Source organism: Elephas maximus, chromosome 12 (assembly GCF_024166365.1).
Source record: "Elephas maximus indicus isolate mEleMax1 chromosome 12, mEleMax1 primary haplotype, whole genome shotgun sequence".
Lineage (NCBI taxonomy): Eukaryota > Metazoa > Chordata > Mammalia > Proboscidea > Elephantidae > Elephas > Elephas maximus.
In genome coordinates this window covers 3998412-4019679 of record NC_064830.1, presented here as the reverse complement: position 1 = coordinate 4019679, position 21268 = coordinate 3998412, and the positions used below count along the sequence as shown (strand labels likewise).

The following is a 21268-nucleotide window of genomic DNA, read 5'->3' as shown; positions in this document are numbered from 1 at the left end:
CTCTTCATTTTGTGTGAAAACCTCACACAAGGTATTTGTCCAACTCTAGAGTGCCTCTTTCCCAACGAACTCCCACAAGGAACACTGGCAATGACTCAGCACACCAACAAGCACAAAGCAAACTCTTTCCAAGTCTACTCAGCATGCCTATATGGAATTTTTCTGGGCAGGAGACTCCACTTCATTCAAAACTCTTAAGTTCTCTTTTACAGACTGCTCATCTTTCTTTGGGTGCCAGTTTCTGATATAAAAACATGTTCTACACTTTTTATTGCCATATAATTTTTTCTTGACAGAAACGACAGAAGAAATAGCTGAGTCAGTTTTCTTTGTTTCCATCATCCATTATTTTAATAACAACTCCAAAGAGCAAATTCGGTTTATAATTTAAACAGCATTTTGTGGTCCTTATACTTTTCCTTGTTTCCAACTATTGTAGACTTGCCTTCATGACACTGTCCTTAAAACTGTATTTCATTCCCTTAAATATGTCTTGGGGTATGGGCTTAGTTTGCATATCTTTGTACATATGTTTTTAATCTTGATTTACTTTAGGACATCTGGTAAAATTATCATTATTTCTTTGGATAATTTCCCATTTCTGCCTTGTTGAGGTTGTTTCTGAAAATTCATAGTGTTTATTTTTTTGTTGTTGTTGTTGAGAGATCATCCCTTGTAGAGACACCACCATGGGATCATATTGCTTTTTCATTAAAAAAAAAATATATTTTCAGCAATTGCTTCCATTGTTATTATCAGTCATTTTCTTTATTGGTATCTATGTACACTCATATAGTACAGATAAGTATGAAAGTTGTGCAAAGTCATTTACTTTGGTAGAAGGTAGTGTGGTTTTCAAGAGTTTCATGACCATGGAAACAGATAAAACACTGATTCAAGTGACAAGTTTAGAAACAGAAGACCATAATAGCAAGCTAGCGGCCTGGAAGCAGTACAGAATGAGGGGCAAAATGAGCCATACCAAACAGAGGCATACATACATGCCAAAGCGTCTTTTTTGGCATGTGTTTTGGGGTGGGGAGTAGTCTAGTTACCAGGACTCACTTCACTGTCAGATAACAAACAAATTCCCCATTATTGATCAGAATTACCATGATAATAAAAATGGCTCTCATAGTTAATCTTCCCCTGAGTGATAAAACTGTCAGTAAAATAGCACAAAACTTACTCAGATAAACTAGTAATGTATCCTAATAGTAAGAAGTCTGTGCTCTATAGTCAAACAGCCTAGGTTTCAATGCTCCTTCTGATGATTACTGGTTCTATGATGTTGGGCAGATTCCTCAGTCCTCTAAGCCTTTTTGTTATCTCTAAATAGGAATGATAAGCACTTACCATGAGTTTTAATGAGAATTCAATAAGATAAATCCCCAAAATGCTTTGTACATTATAAGTTAAGGCATCGAATTGTAGTTTGGATTACAGAACTATCCAATATCTACTCTATCAAATATCTCTGCCAGATTTATAACTGAAGCCTCTGTGCACTTCATCTGAGTATTTTACATTCTTCTTTAGCCATGATATTACACCTATTCTCCTGCCTGCTTACTCTTCCATTCATATTCTTCTCTACGTCTCATTTACAACTTTATGAATTCCCATGGACATATACTCTTGATGGCTTACACTATGCAATCTACTCATCAGTGATCTATAATCACAGTGATAACTGAGAAACTATATTTATTAACTTTTAAAATCTTTACACTAAATTTATTACCCATTGGTTTGTAAACATATATGGATATGTGTCATTTATAACCCTTTTCTAAATGTTACCCTTTTTTTTCCCCCTGTGCCTCCTCCAACTTTATTCTTCCTCATATGCTGTGCCCAAATTCCGCAATTATAATCTTTTCTACATGACAATCTTGGCATTTTTATTCCTTCTTATTTTCAGTTTAAATTTCTTCTGATCACATGGACTTATTTTTGAATGGATCATACTCCAAAAGCTTCTAAGACATATTACATCACATCAACACCATGTTTAGGGAACTTTTGCCCAACCAACTATTAATTATGTACGTCACTCTTTGTCCTGAAAGTCCTAACCTTCAGTTGGAAGAACACCACAGAATAGGTAAGGGCTATTTGTGATCCATAAGACACAAGCTGACTCTGTGACTTAACAATTAATGAACTTAATGCACTATATAAACTCCCTGAAGCTTCAACAACTGCTGTAGCTACATCCTACAGTTACTGTCTGGACCAAATAAGATATGGGGTATGTTTTGTAAGGAGTAAAGTAGTAATTCAAAGATATTTGTTCTTACTTTCCATCATTACAATTGTTGTTGTTAGGTGCAGTCGAGTCGGAACCAACTCATAGCAACCCTATGTACAGCAGATTGAACTACTGTCCAGTCCTATGCCACTCTCACAATCATTGCTATGCTTGAACCCATTTGTCTTAGGCTAGGTTCTCTAGAGAAGCAAAACTAGTAAAGCTTATAAATATATATAGAGAGGTTTATATCAAGGAAATAGCTCACGCGATTGTAGAGGCTGGAACGTCCCAAGCTGGTGGATCAGGATAGAAGTTTCTCCTGATTCATGTAGCTGCAGGGGCTGGCCAACCCAAGATTGGCAGGTCGGACGGCAGGGCTCTTGCTCACAGGCTGTGAAGATTGACAAATCCCAAGATCGGCAGGTAAGCTGCTAGCTCAAATCCCAAGAACTGGAAGTCAGATGAACAACAAGCAACTGTAGGATCCAGAACAAGCCAAAAACCTTGGCAAGGTGAACAAGAAGTAGGCAGTGGAGGGTAGAGAGATTAAGGCTGAGGAGGCGGTAAGCTGCCACAGGTCCTGCCTCCCCGGTATCATTCAGCAGATTCCATCATGGGAGTGATCACATATCAAATTTCAACAGGAAAGTGATCACAACATTAGACAACTGACAAGACACTGAGAATCATGGCTCAGCCAAGTTGACACACAATCTTAACCATCACACCATTTTTGCAGCCATTTGTCAATTCATCACCTTGAGGGTCTTCTTCTCTTTTGCTGACCCTCTGCTACACCAAGCATGATGTCCTTCTGTAGAGACTGGTCCCTCTTGATAACATGTCCAAAGTATATGAGATGAAACATCACCATACTGGCTTCCAAGGAACACTCTGGCTGTATTTTTTTCAAAACAGATTTGTTCATTCTTCTGGCAGTCCATGGTATATTCAATATTCTTTGCTAACAACACAATTCAAAGATGTTAATTCTTCTTAGCTCTTCCTTATGCACCATCCAGCTTTTGCGTGCACATAACAAAATTGAAAAGACCATGGCTTGGTTAAGGCTCACCTTAGTCTTCAAGGTGACATCTTTGATTTTTAACACATTTAACAGGTCTTTAGCAGCACATTTGCCCAATGTAATGTGTCTTTTCGTTTCCATAGTGCTGCTTCAATGGCTGTTGATGTGGATCCAAGTAAAATGAAATTCTTGACTTCAATAGTTTCTCCGTTTATCATGCTTATTGGTACAGCTGTGAGGATTTTTGTCTTCTTTATGCTGAGGTATAATCCATACTGAGTCTGTAGTTTTTGATCTTCACCAGTAAGTGCTTCAAGTCCTCTTCACTTTTAGCAAGCAAGGTTGTGTCATCTGCACATTGCAGGTTGTTAGTGAGTCTTCCTCCAATCTTGATGCTGCATTCTTCTTCATATAGTCAGAAAAATAAGTTTCTTGGATTATCTGACTCTGTTCTATAGTGCCAAATTTCACTCAAGTTGACAAAGAAAACCTACTTCAAACCATAGTTGCCTTAAGGAGCATGCTATTTAATAGCCAAGCTATTTTGTAAGAACAGAAAGGAATGCATAGAAAATCTTGGAGGCATCTGTGATCCTCAACCTGAAGAACCATATATACTACAAGGAAATTTCATAATTTGCTGAAAACTATAATGACTAGACCCAACAAGATACATATTTAATTATTTAAGCAGCATTCATATAAACATTGTAGGCAATTTAAGTAAGTGGAGGTAGCTCCATAGGTAAGTGTGAGAACCTCATTCTTTTGTTGGCCCATTTTCTCTGGAGTTACCACTAAACTTTCATCCTGTCTCCTCAACATCTCCTGAGTGAAAAGAAGAGCAGATTTTTACTGTCATAGCTTAGTTCCTGAAGTGATCTTAGTCCACGGAGATTCAGAAACTTAAACCACCCAACTTTTATGGCCTTTGAGTGATTACAAATTTACCAAAGATGACAGAGAGTTGGGCAGGGCTAAAGGCAGTTCATGTGTATTACAATTTACTTGAATACCTGAAATAAGCATCCTTTATTAATAATTATGCTTTAATATACTTACTCAACAATTTTTATACATTTATTGAGCACATTTATGAATGGGGAAAAAATTCCTTTCAATCTTTTTTTTTCTCATTTTCAAGAAAAAATTTTTTAGTCCTTGAGGAAAAGAAAACCAAATTGCTACACACATTTAATTTTAAATAATTCATTGTATTTACATTGATTTAGATTAATTTAACTATAATTTGTTGAAACTGTTAAAATTTGAAGATGGATATCAAAATGAATAATATTTATAAAAATTGATTTTTGTGTGTAATAAAAGCATTGTGACATTTTGAATATAGTTATATCCTTAGCACTCTATATAATAGTCTTTTTGTCACTTAAGGCAATATACGACCTCCATTTATTGCTCAGATAAAAATCCCTTTAGCTATGCAAAGCGAAAATCATACTGTGAAGTGACTGCAGCATTAAAACCCAAACAGGATTTACTAACTCTCTCTTAGAGCAGTTGTAGCAGAAAGTCTTATGTCTTACCCAGCCATAGCCTATGTTTAAGGCCTATTTTAATTAAATAAATGCAAGGACATAAATTAATTTACCCAGACATCGTGTTTCAGTGCCACTCCAGAGTCCGTTTGCTAAACATTCTCTGACGTGAGAGCCCACAAGTGTGTAACCCGTGTTACAAGTAAATATGGCGGTGGCTCCATAAATTGTCAGCGTTCCAATCTTGTTACCATTTGGAGGAAAGGACAGGCTTCCACATGAGATAACTAAAAGGAAAAATAATAATAATAATAGTAAGATGAGTATTATTTCAGGTCTGCAGAGTATTACTCTTGTGCTTAAAAATTATGAAATTTTTAGTCCTAATTTTCATTTCTGAACTTGGAGCAAGAATGCCTGTTTAAAGCTAAAGAGACCAGTCATGTAGAAAGCTTAGGTTTCCTTCACTGATTTTCTAGAAATTAAAACTTAAAAGCTTTGAGTGGATTAAAAAAATATAATAGATATCTTCAATTAGCATTACTATTTTATTCTTACAGATAGCTAAAGTTTTGTTGAAAATATATACAGTAGACAAACATGCACACATAAGCATAACTTGTTGGCTGTCTACTTTCCTATCTATTAATCACAAGAAGCCTTTAAGAGTTAGTGAAAACCTACATAAACTTGGTAGGAATTATGAAACATAAATTGTCTTTCCCAAGTCAATTAGCTAATTCCAAGTAGTATGGTATTAAAACCAATACAGGTATTCCATTTTGGTTCCATTAATTTAATTGCAAAACATGTTGGTATAATTAATTCCATAAAAATGTTGACTACTTACCAATAAACCCAAACGTATAGCCATCGAGTCGGTTCCGACTCATAGTGACCCTACAGGACAGAGGAGGATTGCCCCATAGGGTTTCCAAGGAGCAGCTGGAGGATTCAAACTGTCAACCTTTTGGTTAACAGCTGAACTCTAATGACTACATGGGACTATTTATTTTTAAAACGTAGAAAAAAAAAAAGAGAAACAAAACTAGAGCTTACGTGGTTGTTCATAGGGTGACTGTATGCCCCAAGTTTACATTTGTCCCAGTGTAATTATCAGTCGTGTTCACTTTCATTCACAAAAGTACTATAGTTTGGAAGATAATTTATATTGTCACTCTCATTAGAGATACATATTACACTACCCAAATCTCTGCATATCAAACCCATAAATATCTGACCGCAGGAAATCATGCAATCTCAGGAGATGAAGAAATCAAGCCATCGAGTCCAACAGGCCATCTAAGGCTTAAATGTGTTCTAAACTGGTGAAAATGAAACTGTTAGAAAGTTATTTTGAGAGGAATGCTGAAGGGTTCTTTTAGCAATAAATGAGGTATTATGTGTAAAGTGCTTAGAGCAAGGCTAGAAAGTGGGTAAAAATCACTGAGTCCTTATTAATATTACAGTGAAAAGTGGCACTGAAACACAGCGATGGAGGATATAGATTCTGGCCTCAGGCCACCTGGGTTCAATCCTGGCTCTGCTAGTTACTAGCTAGGTGACTCTGGCCAAGTTCCTAAAACTCTCTGGACGTTGGCTGGTTCACCCTAAGGGCTGATAATAGTAAAGGTTGTGACATAGACTGGGGTGAGGATTCAATGAGATCATGCATGTAAAGTGTTTACATGATGGCTTACATATAATCAGGGCTTAGTCAGTGTGAACTAATATTGAAGTAATAGCTCAGGATCTAATTAGTAAATTAAATCAAACAAGGGAAAATCTTTACTGATAATTCCGTGAAGAAAAATTATATGCATTACCCCTTTAAAACAGCTCTTTGAATTAAGCTCATTTCATCCCAAAATGTGATGACCCAGGTCCTGTTTCAAATCCACAGGCACAGTCAAGGTCACGAGTGTTCTAGGGAAGGCTGTTCAGAAATTTGCAAATTCATCCCTAGAGTATGTCATGATCAAAATGCTACATTTGCAGAGAGAGCCTGCACAATTTATTAGTTTCTGGGATTGCTAAACTTTAAAGCCCCAGCAAGGTCTGCATTTAGTAACATTCCAAAAACGTTTGCCAAACCAAACGCCCAGGAATCTGAGTAGGGTTTAGATTTTTACAATTTGTTATGAAATTTTCATTGTCTTTTTTCCAAACACAGTATGGACTTCACCTTGAACGATGATATTTACAGATCCATTTGTAGCCATTTAAGATAATTGGATCTTGTTTGGAAACTTCAGTGCTAGTCAGAAAGGTGTGAAAGAGAACACTCTCCGAACACATTTGCTTTCGGAGGTCTTCACACACCTTAACGGTACACAAGCAAAAAGGCTCACTCCGCTCTTGGGTCTGTTTCTATTCTTTGAGCCTCTGTTAAAAACAGCCTGGTGATAAAATTATTTTAAGTTTGTCCTCTAATAAGGTTTACTAGAGTGTAAGGAAGAACTAATGGAGCAAAATTTTAGCCTTTCGGCAGCTGGATAATGGGATTTCAGACCTAGGGTTTCCTTTGGCAGTAAACCCAGTGCATTAATGAAGACAGCAGTGCCAATTTGGAAAAGCTAGCCTAATTGAAAGGGAGAACCCCCCACAACTAAAAATAACCTTTGTCAAAACTCAAAGACAATGCCTCATTCCCATGGCTTTTTCCTCTCTCAAGTTTTCAAAGATGAATTCTCTAAGTCTGCTTTTTTTCATTCTACTGAAAGTGGCTTCATACATACACTTTGAAGTGCCTCCTTTGAACCCTCGGGGAACTTAGCTGCAGCCAGTGCACTTCTCTGCACAAAGCAGAAGCTCAGTTGAAGGATGCCCCTCAGCCCAGCCGCTAACGTGCTGACAATAGTGTATTTCCTCCCAATTACCGTGGACTGTAATCCATTTTCCTCTTTCCCCACAGTGAAGACTCTTTTCTTTAAGTTTACAATTATATTCACGCTGAATTCCTCTATTTAAAAAAAAAAAAAAATTATACTGTGACTTACATAATTTCTCATATCTCTAAGGTCGCATTCATGTCAGGAAAATGGAGATTATTTGTGATTGTGATAAATCCATATAACCTCAGGACTAGGTACTAGATGTGTTCTAGCTAGAAAAAAGCCTAATGAACACGCAGTCTGAACGAAAAGAGTGAGGAGGGAACCAAAAAGCATTTAAATGAAATGCATGTGAAGGGACAGGGCTGTTTATCATGAAGACAAACGCCCCAGAGGGCACCTGGGTCTGTCACCAAGTACGTGAAGGCACGTTGTGTAGCAAGGAGGCTGGAGTTGTTTTTTAGTCCCAGAGGGACAGAGCCAAGGTCTCTGAATACAAGTCAACAGGAGCAGAACTCAGCTCAAAAAGAAGGCCCTGCTCAATGTGAGTGAAAATGCTTACATTGAAATCAGATGCCTCTTGGGGTCATCAGCTGCCAGCAGAGTTATTTAATGCAGGCTGGATATATATTTGCTGAATACGTCATCAAGAAAATCCAACTTTAGTTTGTGCTGGGTGATGTCCAACCTGATTTTCTATGATATACATGAAATTCACAGGCTGGTGAACACATTTATATTCACGTATGTTTTTTTTTTTTTTCTTTATGTTTAATTAACAATACAAGCATACCTCTAGTTACAAATAAGAGGTATTCAAAGACCAACTTGCCTGCTTCACAGTCTGATCTAGGGCTAATTTAAGAGAACTCTTAAAAGTAGCACTTTAAATCCACTGTCAGAATTTAGGTAATGTTCCTTTTTTACCCGTAATATAACTATGTAGCTCTCTGTATCTCTGTATTTGTGTGTATAAAATCATAAATGTGTAGATGATTTTTACTGATTCATGAATTGCTGTGATAAAAATTCTTCTTACTTTTTAAATATGTCAAATATAAATCAAACAAATATGTAATATATAAACAAATAATATGTTCCAAACAGTAAAGAAACGTTCACATGAAAAAATTAATATTTCCTTCTTTTCTTCTGTCATCGTGCTTAGGAGGCATGTGGGCACCCCTGGATATTGACTTTTAATCTTGTGTTACTGTTTCTTAAGGGATAGTCATTGTACTAAATCTCCCCAAAAGAGCAAGACTGCAGAGCTAACAACTCAAGGGTAGAGTGAAGGTCTCCCAAGGAGCCCTGGTGGCACAGTGGTTAAAATCGCTCAGCCTACGGGGCAGTTCTACTCTGACATATAGGGTTCACTATGAGTTGGGAACGAACTCCATGGCAATGGGTTCGATATTGGTTTTGTCCTCTTCACCTTGGAGATTTGAGGTTCTAAGGAGAAAGAAAACTAGCTTGAAATTTGAATTAGAAAAACCTTCAGAAAATGGTGAATTTCTCAATTGACTTCATAGATGCTATGCATGGGCTTAGTAACTGGTCAAGGGCAATCTCTTTATCTGGGGCTAAAGGGACAAGCAGAATGGGAAATTCTAACATTTTCAGCCCTGAAGTAAATGGATAACCTGAAACAGTTACATTCTGGAGATCCCATGAACAGAGTCATTCTAAGGAAAACCATAGGCAATTAAAAAAATAAATTAGAAAATATAGACCCTTGACTATACCAATGGTCTGGATGATGATTCACTTGAAGATTTTATTGGTCCAGACCCAATAAAACGGAGAAAGTGGCCTTGTCTTCCTTCTGTAGTGAGAAGAGCTATAGATTGCTGAAATTTTAAGAACACCATAGTTTGAACACAGTATCAAGTACTGCAATATCTAATATCAATCTTAGCAAAAACAGTGAAAAATCATTGATAAGATCTTTTCTTAGTGAAAAAAATCTCACAGCTTGAAAATACCAACATGAAAACCTTTTGGGGAAAAGAAAACAAACAGAAATGTTTTGCTTTGGTCACTAAAGTGACTACAAGCCCGTGTCAATTTTTCTACCTCATTAATTATATGAACAGCATAATGCATACCCCTTGTCACAGGTTTTAGTCTTCTCCACCAAAAGGCGCCAGGCATGACTCTATTTGTGGGTCAGGAAGCTCAGAATGAGCACAAAACCTCTGACCTTTATGGGAATCAAGGACAATTTCGAAGACGTCAGAAAGACAAGTGAGAGATACCATGTAAAAGGGACTCCTCCTGGCTGTGTTGAGACAATTTGAACTACAAACATTAATAAAAACATAAACACACACACACAAAAAAAAAACAAATAATGATTTTGACTGGAAACGACTGAGTCGGGAAAAGGCCACAAGCTCATGGTGATATCCAAAAGAGACAAAGAAAATGTGATCAAAGCACTGACGCCTAGCAACATGAGTCCGTGAACTGTTTAAAATTTATAAAATAAATGTATATGAAGTGTTTCATATACACAGATAAGTGAATTTGTGATTGCTGTCTCTCAACCAAACTGCAGTATCAGAACTACCAGCTTAAAATGTTAAATTTGAGTCAGGAAAACAGACACTATAGAACTTCAGAGAGATGGAGGCAGAAATGTTACCTAAAGACAGCAGAGCCCTGACTTGCATCTTCCCCCAGATGAGGGTGGGTCCTTGCTGCCATGTTTGGGTCAAGAATCAAGAGAGCCTGGATTTTATGAAAATTCCCTTAAATAGAAGACTTTAAATTTTAAGCATAAATTCTTCCTGAGTAGTGCTTTGAGCCCTTAGTGGGAAAGGCTTGTGGCATGACAAATACACAGCTAGCGGGATCCCCTCCTGGGCAGCAGGATCAATGTAGCTGAGTGTACGTGGGACTTTAGAGCGATAAGGAAAACCTGCGCCAGCCTTGGGTCTGCACAGGCCGTACGTGTCCGCCCCACCCTCAAGAAGGTCATATGTGTCTGTTTTTAAGATCCTGTTTCTGTCTGAGGCTGACAAAGAGAGTGTTGGCTGGAAGACCTGGAGTCAGAAATAAGCAAGAGCTTGGCTACTAACCTAAAAGTCGGCAGCTTGAATCCACCAACTGCTCCTTGGAAACCCTGTAGAGGCAATTCTACTCCGTCCTATAGGGTTGCTATAGGTTGGAATCCACTCAACGGCAATGCGTTAAATGCTTATAATTCCTTCTCAATGCTCTATGCTGGCTTGGGTGACTTCAGTCTCCAAATCACAAAACTGACCTTCATGTGTGGATAAACGTGAGACTGACTGTGTTTGCGTACAGGGAAGGAGAACATTTACTAAGTGGCAGAAATATAACAGGGGAAATTCACTTCAAATTCAGTGACCATATAATTAATCATTCAAACCAGGACACTTCAGAGTAACAAGGGAATAATTACCCTGGAAAACAAGCTTCAATCAGGACTGTCCTGGGGAGATAGGGATGCCTGTCACCAAGACTATGATGAATACAAGATTCTCGAAGTCTCTGATCCTTCCTAATTTATTTCCGCATTTCTGGTGAACAGCTTGTAGTATGTGTTTAATTAACATTTGTTCCATCAAGAGTTGAATTAAAATGATTATCAAAGACAGCTAAGCATTAATTCTCTTTTTCTTTTTTATCTGATTTATTCCTACTAAGCTGCGTATTTTATAAATTTTACACTGGTCGAACCACCTGTTCTTAGGCATGATAATTTACTGTGATTGCATAAGAAATATGTCTGAATCCAATCGTGCTCTGATCAATACAATTATTGTGTTATTTTTTCTACTTATTCATATTTAGTATGAAGCTCACTAAAAGGCTTAACCGCTTATCTTGTACCTGAGAGAGAATAATCATCTCCTTTTTCAAGATGCTCATTAGAAAACACAATTATCATCAGCATAAATACTATTTCTCAAGATCCTAATTACAGCTTTTCAGTATCAGTCTATGGAATAAGGGTCATGTTTTTAAACGCAGGCCTGTGTGTTTTTCTTAAACTGATTCGGCATTTGAGTATTGTCATATTTGAAATTTTACAAAACGGGATCATTAGTGAGAAAAAGCAACATTTACCATATCCCTCAGTCATATATTTAATTAGGTCACATAAAAATGCATACCCATTATTATTCTTAAAAGAAATGCCATTTGTTTATATTTTCAATCTACAAGGCTATGATAGATTATAGTACCTTAAAAGGAGGATGCAATTGATGCCGGTAATCAGAAAGCCTACTTAATCTGGAAAACACGTGTGTTACCTACCCTTACAACGTGGCCTCTCCTCCATTATGCTCCATGTCCCATTAGCTTGGCACTGGACGAGCCTTCTGCCCTCTAGATAATAACCAGGACTGCAGCTCAGCACTACTTGGGCTCCATATTCATTCAGTGATCCAGAAACCAGCCTCCAGATGATGTGCTCTGAGAGCTGAGCTTCCAGACTAGGGCAAGTTACCGCTAGAGAAGAAACGTGTTTAATATCATCATTCTTACTCAAGGAATCAAAACATGCTTGATATTAACGGTAAGTGCCTGCTACATGAAACTGATCTTGTGCATATTACATCAGGTTTTCTCTCTTGTCCAAATAGTCACATATTATATTCTATATCACATCTTATACCAGGTTTTGTTTTTTTTTTTCCCATCCAAATAGTCACAAAGGAATGATCACATATGTCGAAATGCATTCAATAGTCTTATTACAGGTGCATTAGAAATCTTGTAGTTAGTCTGAGGTTTAAAAGGACAAAAACCTTACACAAAGTTATGCAGTTCTTTTGGGATCTATGAAACCCTTTGTCAGATAAATGAGCTTATACATATAAAGATCTTACAAATAATTTGTCTCAATAACCTCTGAGAAACTTGGAATACTAATTGTACAACTGAAAACCAGTTTATACACTAATTTTCAGAAAATCAGATACTTACCTTCATTCCTTTTACTACAAAACAACCATATATAATATACTTTGGATACTACTGGATTTATAAGCACACAAAAATATGTATGTATGCTGGATTAATACTTTTCATAAAAATATTTATCAATTCTTAAATGAGATAATGCAGTCATGCCCCTAGGGAAAGGCCTAGAATATTGTTGTGCACCTCGGAGTTGATTCTGACATATAGTGACCCTATAGGACAGAGCAGAACTGCCCCACAGGATTTCCTGGGAAACTCTGGTGGTGTAGTGGTTAAGTGCTATGGCTGCTAACCAAAGGGTTGGCAGCTTGAATCCGCCAGGCGCTCCTTGGAAACTCTATGGGGCAGTTCTACTCTGTTCTATAGGGTCGCTATGAGTTGGAATTGACTCTGCGGCAGTGGTTTTGGCTTTTTTTGGTTTTAATCTTTGCCGGAGCAGATCTCCAGATCTCTTCTCCAGCAGAGCTGCTGGTGGGATCGAATCACCTCTTGGTTAGTAGCCAAGTACTTAACCATTGCACCACCAGGGCTCCTTTTTTAAAAAATATAATAGCTACCTTCTCAACAACAAAAAAATAAAATAAATTACAAAAATGTAAAAAGAATATAGTAGCTACCTAAGAAACAGCAGTTGTAATAGTAGTGGGTATAGCAGTGGTAGTAATACCACTGCAATAGTACTTGGTGGACTTCAAGGGATTTATAAATATGCTGAAATTATATACAGAGCTTTGGGTGTGCATGAGAATATATTTTTCTCAGAAGTACAATAAGATTTAAAGTAAAATGCATTTTACAAAGTTAGGAACCACTTCCCTAAAGAAATAATGAAGTTTCATTATCTAACATCTGTCACAATCAGCTACCCAAAAAATTGGCCAGAGTGATTAATCTATTGAGCCTGGAAGAATTACATAGTTTACATTTACACTTTATAAGTTCACTGCAATTACTTCTGAACCAAACCCATTGCCGCCGAGTCCATTCTGACTCAAACCAATCCCGTAGGGTAGAGTAGAACTGCCCCATAGGATTTCCAAGGAGCACCTGGTGGATTTGCACCACCAACCTTTTGGCCACCAGCCATAGCTCTTAGCCACTATACCACCAGTGTTACGGTTAGGGTTACAAAGATTTCATCTAGTTTTCTTTCAATAATTTACCAGTATAACGTGAATAAAATGACAAAATAGGCCTTTTGGTATTATAGCAACAATAATATCAACAAGACTTAAAATGTAAAAGAAATTTTCTAACTTAAAATTAATATTTAGGTATATTTTTCTTAACTATTTTTTAAACAGAGAGACCTGGTGGTACAGGTTTTAAGAGCAAAATGTTGGCAGTTCGAATTCACCAGGCGCCCCTTGGAAACCCCACGGGGCAGTTCTACTCTGTCCTATAAGGGCGCTGAGTCAGAGTTGACTCAACGGCAATGGGTTTGGTCTTTTGGTTTGGTTATTTCTTAGACAAAATAATGATTCTGATTTCATATGGATAACAAAGTGTTTTATTTATTGATATAAATGAAATTCTTCCCAAAGCAGAAACACCTTTAGAATTTCAGGCAAGTTTTCCATTTCTGAAAATAGTCTATAAAGCCTTTCAACTTACGGGCTCATAACTCAGTTTAATACACAATGCATAGTTCAAATATAAAAGACATTTTATTCCACGCAAATAAATGTGCTTCCAGAATTAAACTTGATTGTTTTCTTGCTGTCTTTGTCATCTGTGCTATCTTTACAGACTCTTCTGCCAAGAAGGATTCAACGTTGGCCTACGTGATGGGATCAGATATTTTCTTTACACTAATATCATCTACAACAGTGATTTCCAAATTCTCCATATTATTTCTTTCTTCATGAAAATGTTATCTGGTTTGTTTGTTTAACTATTTTATTCCAGTTTAATTGTCCGCTTGCACCTCTTTCTCTTTGCTAGGCTGCAGATTCTCTTATTGTAAGCACTGTATCTTTTCACAATTTTCCTGGAGTACAGTGTTTGACAGTAGGTGCTAATCATATGTATTTATAATGGTGCGCGTGTGTGTGCGTATATGTATGTGTGCATGTGTGCGTGCGTGTGTGTGTGAACTGAAATATAATATGCTAAGAAAATATTGTAACAGTGCAAATGCAAAAAGAAAATGAGGAAAGGAAAGCACATGGGTGGAAACTGACAATAAAAAGTGAGAAAAGGAATAAATACATTTTTTAATTTTTTTTCTGAAGCAAGTTGTGGTTTCCAGAAATTGTACAGATTTTTATTTTAATTAGTATTTTGAAAGATGATCTGAGGGAGAGGGTGTACGTAAACATCTGAGTTTGCATATTCTATGACATTATTTGAATGGTAAAATCCTGAGTAATATAAACCAAGAATATGTGAGAAGACCATTTCCAAGCACTTTTGGACAAGATCTAGTGTTTATAAGTTGTATCTGAGTGCGTACATGTATTTATACAGAAACAGTGCATAAAGTCCTCACAAAATAATTGGCTCTGATTTGTTGCTGCCAACACAGTTGTTCAAAGACAAAGAATGGCCCTTATTATTTCAGCTCCATAGAATCCATAGAATAAAAAAAAAAAATTTTATAAGGTAGCTAAATTCTTTGTCAAAACTGTGAGCCTTGTGGGAGAAAACTGAAATTGAATAGAAATGGAACAGTTTACAATTCCTAAATTCCTTTCTCTTAATTCCCTGTTTTGTTTTGTTTTTTCCTAAGTAGTACCTAGCAATTCAAGTCAGAAATTTGGAAAATATGTCTTCATGCACATGGTATCTATCCCACTTTCATGCAACTCATGACTCAACGCTGTTCATTTTCTCTCTCTCTCTTCCTTTTCTCTTTTTCTATCCATCCTAACTGTGATTGCCTTTCTCTGTTGCCTAGAATCCAAACTCTAAATTTTGGTGGAAAACTCTGCTTGCACACCCCTAAAAGAATTTTTAAAGAAATATTTATCTCTTTTTCCTCCTTTATTATAAATCTAAAACTTTTCCTCTTTAGTTTAAATATTTGAAAGTATGTGACATGCAAATTTATATATATTTTTATACAACTGTAGAGAGAGAGAGAGAAGATAAACTGACTCATAGTGATACAAACTTGACTTCTAACATTACAGTCTTACCTGTTCTTAAACTTTATATAAATGAAGACATACGTTATACACTCTTTTATTTCTGGCTTCAATATTATGCCTACGAAGTTAATCCCTGCTGAGGATGTAGTTATGTTGTGCATTTTCCCTTCTGTACATATTCGCTGTATAAATACACAACTACCCATGTATCCATTCTTTGTTGATGGACATTTGGGTTGCCTCCTTTTTGGCTTTTATGAATAGTGCAGCTATGAGCACATCTTTTGATGAACATACACATGCGTAACTGTGGGTGTATTTCTGGAAGTAGGATTGCTGGCTCATAAGGTATTTTTAAGGTTTCATTTGTTGTTGTTGTTAGTTGCCATTAAGTCGGCTCTAACTCATGGTGACCCATGTAACACAATAAAACACTGTCCTGTCTTGTGTCACCTTCATAATCATTGCTACATTCGAGTCCATTGTTGTAGCTACTGTGCATTTTGAGTGCCTTCCAACTTAGGTAACTCATCTTTCTTCACTCAATGTTCTATTGTGACCCACAAAGTTTTCATAGGTTAATTTTTGGAAATAAATAGCCAGACCTTTTTTTCTAGTCTGTGTAAGTCTGGAAGCTCCACTGAAACCTGCCCACCATGGTGGCCCTGCTGGTATTTGAAATACCAGTGGCATAGCTTCCAGCATGAAGGCAACATGCAAGCCACCCCAGTACAGCAAAAAGACAGATGGGTGATGGTCAGCCTTAGTAAGTATTGCCAAATGTTCTTCCTAAATGATTGTATCGACTTAAACTCTCACCTGCAATGTACAAGAGTTCCACTTATTTAATATTCTTGTCAGTACTTGGTATCCTCTGTCTTTTTCATTTATAAATTCTGGTGGGTGTGGAGTGATATCTTCTTGTGGCTTTAATTTGTATCTCCTTGATGTTTAATGAAGTTGAGCTTTTTTTAATATGTTTATATCCCATTTAGCACTTTTTATTTTTGTGAGGCATTTGTTCTTTTGTCTATTTATCTAAGACATTGCCCACATTTTTTTTCTTACTGGAATTTTTAGAAAAATCTTTGTTTGATGCATCCCCTTCAAATATTTTCACTCTTTCTGGGCCTATCGTTGTCAGGACTTAAACACGAGTTTTGGGGAAAAGAAATTCTGAAATTTAATGTAGTCGAACATATCAAGTTTTTCCGTGTTACTGGGCTTTTTGTATCATTATAAAATCTTTACCTAACCCAAGGTCATGGAGATACTCATATGTATTTTTATAGAAGTTTAAAGGTTTACTTGTGTATTTCCATCTAATCATCCTGCAAAGATTTTAGTATATCCTCTGAAGTTGGGGTCAAGATTTATTTTTATCACATCGATGTCCAGCTGAACCTCTTATTAAAACGATCGCCCTTTTCCTCACTGGGCTGCAATGCCACCTTTGTCAAAAGAAGTCAGGTGAATCTTCTCCTCTAGTCTCTACCCTGTGCCATCGTTTTGTTTGTCTTTCCTTGTACCAGCACGTCCTGTTTCAATTCCGCTATGCCTCCGTGATGAGTCTCAGTATTAGATGTCGTAAGGAAACACACAGTACGTGATGGGAGGGCCTCCCTCTATAAAGTAGGCTAGGAATGATCAAGAAGAGAAGTGCCCTGTTCTAGACAACCTGCTTGGGCAGGTCAATTTAGGGAATGGAAAATACGGGTGGGTATTTAGGATTGGGAAACTGATTTTTTTAAAACTCTTCATGCTCATTGCTATGGACTGAATTGTGCCCCCCCCCCAAAAAAAAAATTCTGTTTGTCAACTTGACTAGGCTATGATTCCCAGTATTGTGTGATTCTCCGCCATGTGATTTTCCTACATGCTGTAAATCCTACCGGTATGATGTTAATGAGGTGGGATTAACAGCAGTTATGTTAACGAGGCACAACTGAATCTATAAGATTAGGTGGTATTTTAGGTCAGTCTCTTTTGAGACACAGAAGCAAGAAGCAGCAGAGAGACATTGAGACCTCATACCACTAAGAAATAAGAGCCAGGAGAATAGTGCATCCTTTGGGCCCAGAGTCTCTGCCCTGTGAAGATCCTAGACCAGGGGAAGATTGATAACAAGGGCCTTCCCCAGAACTCACAGAGAAAGAAAGCCTTCCCCTGGAGATAGCACCCTAAATTTGGACTTCCAGCCTCCTGTGAGGAAATAAATTTTTTTGTTAAAGCTACCCACTTGTGGTATTTCTGCAATAGCAGCACTAGGTAACTAAGACACTCACAAGCACCTTGGAAACAATTTGTATACCCAAGGGTATGTAATATGGATTCGGGTCTTTGCAAACAAAGACCCCTCAGGATCCAGCCTCTCTCATCTGATAAAACACTTATTACAATGCAACTCTTCTCCATAAATGTTTTCTACTTACCATAGTGAGGAGTGCCTGGGTGATGCAAACGGTTAACCAAAAGTTTCGGGATTTGAATCTATACAGAGGTGCCTGGGAAGAAAGGCCTAGCAATGACAGCAATGACACATTTCTACTCTGAGACACGTGGAGTCACTATGAGTTGGAATCAGCTTGATGGAAATTGATTCTTAGATACACGAAAATGTGCTTCCCTGCTTTGGCATCTGCTGCTCCCTTTGCCTGGAATACCATTCCTTTCCCATCCTGATGTGTACTTGCTTTTAAGACACCTATCAAACATTTCTTGATTGGATTAATGACAGCCACAAAGAGCTTCAGAGTTAAAAGGTTTGTTTGAAAGAACACTGGGGAAAAAGTCTTCTATGGGTACACAGTTCTGCAATTTATACTGCGTATGTATAGGAATGTAAGAAAGCAGTGCTCACAGAACGTGATCCTGTGAAAAAAGAGTAAGTCTGAGGATTCTCTGGACTACACGCTTTAACCTTAAGAAAAGTGGTTAAAAGAAAACAAGTTGGAATGCATATACTAAGGGTCGATGTGGTTGTCTGTAGCAGGTGATATTGCAGGTGCCTTTTTTCTCCTTTACTTTTTTTCTTTTACTCTTTTATGTAGTTTCCAGATTTTCTACACATTGGTAATGTGCAAAGAAAAACAAACCAAGTAATCAAAGGAATTAGGAGTATTGACAGCAATAAGAGTATTTTTCAGTTAGTCTGGGAAAAAGTGAAAAATGAAAAAATGTAAAAGTTAAAAGTTGTTTTTTTTTTAAAATGAAAAATACTTAAAATAGGTAAACTTAGGGCCGATGAAAGCATCTGTTGCCTTGTGGTACAAATATGCATCTCTGTGAGTGTATGTGTGTGTTTGCGCACTAGTTATTACATAAATAAAACACATGAAATATGAAAGTCTACATATATTAATGCATAATAGGCTAATGTCATTATTTACGAAAACTAGACTGCTTGTGTTTTGTCCTGAACTTTTTAATTCTTCTCACAGTATCGGTAAGCAGAGGAATTAAATAAAAGAGACCAAAAATAAATGGTATAAGTGGAATACAAATATATCCCACATTAAAGGAATATCAATAAAATGAAACACACAGAATTATTTTACTCTATATGAACATTTTCATTTCACGACATTAGACATAACCAACTAATGGAATAAGGTAATACTGAGGAATATGTGGGATGGTAGAATACATGAAGGTAGGAATTACAGCAAAAACATGAGTAGAACACCATGGAAGAAAGAAGGCAAAGAGTGAGCTAACGGCACTGGGGAGAAAGAGAAGTAGGGCCTGGGAAATAACGTTTGGCCGGTTCACATTTTTCCTAGGGCTGGCCTGTCATTCAGAATCCAGAGGAACGAACACACGCGTCTCCACCGAGACTTTACAAAGTTGAATTACAGTCAGAAAGCAACACAGAGCAGCCTTACTGCCACTGTACTGACTCTTCATTCTTACCAACAAGAGTATCTTAGACTAGAATTCACCTGGGCTCTTCTCGTGTACATGCCAGCATTCCTCAATGCCTGGAGTAAACAGACCGCTGCTAAACTACTGCTACTTGTAGTGACTTACATACATTTCTTAGTGTTTTAAAAAAATATAAAGGTCCTTTTCACGTTGTATATACAAGTTTACATTAAAATGATCCTCACATAAGCACTGAGTCAGGGATATATATACTATTACTATTCACATTTTACAAACAAATAAGTAGGCCCAGTCTCACCCCCAAAACAGGCTAGATTCCCTAGTCTGCTGTGTTTCTCTGACCCAGATACTTTCCTTGACCTCTAGCAAAAATGCAAGAAAAATATCTTTATTTTATAAAATCCTAAAACAAGTGACATGGATATAATTTTTATCAGAAATAAATCAGTGATGACTCCTAACACAAAGTATAAATATCAAATAAATAATAATATAAATTTTAAAGAATTTATAGAAATTTAGTCAATCTGGAAAGTTTAGAAAAATAAATCTTTTTGTTAAATTTTTATAAATCAATAATCTTGATAATTTTAGGTGACTAAATGGCTAGGTTAAGTTTAGTAAAACTAAGTAGGTTTTCAAAAACATATAAGTTTAGCTAGCTCATTAGAAATGATCAACCTACAAATGTACCTTATACCCTCCCCCCTTTTTTTTTCTTTAATGAAATATGGGTTCTTTTCTACTTCTGAAAAGCCAATCACTGAAAACCCTATGGAGCACAATTCTACTCTGGTACAAACGGGGCCACCATGAGTCGAAGTCAACTGGACAGCAACTGAGTTCTACCACCTTAAAGAAAACAACTATTTTAGAATAATCTTCTTCTATTTTGACAAAGTCAAGAGGTCATTCCAATGTATCTGAAATATACTCTGAAAAGTTGATATGATTAACATATTTTTATACTCAAAAAAATCAAATTATACTTCTCAAATCAGATTAGTTGACATTATAAGTATTACATAGTTTCTATGGATAAATGACACATCACATTTTAGGGATAAAATCATATATATATATATGATTTTTTGTTTGTTTTTTTTTGTTTCTGTTGTGGAGAATATACACCAGCAGAACATACACCAATCCAACAATTTTTACACACACAATTCAGTGACAATGATTACATTATTCAAGTTAAGCAAACATTCTCACATTCCTTTTCTGAGCTGTTCCCCCTGCACTGACATAAACTCACTGCCGCTTAAATTTCCTATCTAATCTTTCAAGTTGTTGTTGTCAATTTGATCCCATATAGACGTATCTTAAAGGCCCTAGTGGCACAGTGGTTAAGAGCCCAGCTGCTAACCAAAAGGTTGGCAGTTTGAATCCACCAGCTACTCCTTGGAAACCTTGTGGAGCAGTTCTACTCTGCCCTATAGGGTTGCTATAAGTTGGAATCACCTGGATGGCAAGGGGTTTGTTTTTTTGAAACTTTCAAGTGCTGTTGTCAGTTCGGTCCCATATAGAGAGATCTTAAAAGAACCTAACAAGGCAGATATTCTCTACTAGTTAAGCTAAACTATTGTTTGGTTGGAAATGCTGGTGGCACAGTGGTTAAGTGCTATGGCTGCTAACCAAAAGGTCAGCAGTTCAAATCTACCAGACACTCCTTGAAAACTCTTTGGGGCAGTTCTACTCTGTCCTATAGA

General features: G+C 36.9%; 1 protein-coding gene across 1 annotated transcript in view; it reads right to left on the bottom strand.

Moving 5' to 3' along the window:
* Window positions 1-21268, bottom strand: part of CSMD1 (CUB and Sushi multiple domains 1) — a 2087969-nt gene that overhangs the window by 90989 nt on the left and 1975712 nt on the right. Inside the window, exons 51-52 of the mRNA XM_049902971.1 lie at window positions 11908-12102; window positions 4897-5070 (exon numbers count right to left, since the gene is read on the bottom strand). Coding sequence (XP_049758928.1) covers window positions 4897-5070; window positions 11908-12102 — 369 coding nt within the window. The remainder of the gene's footprint in view (window positions 1-4896; window positions 5071-11907; window positions 12103-21268) is intronic.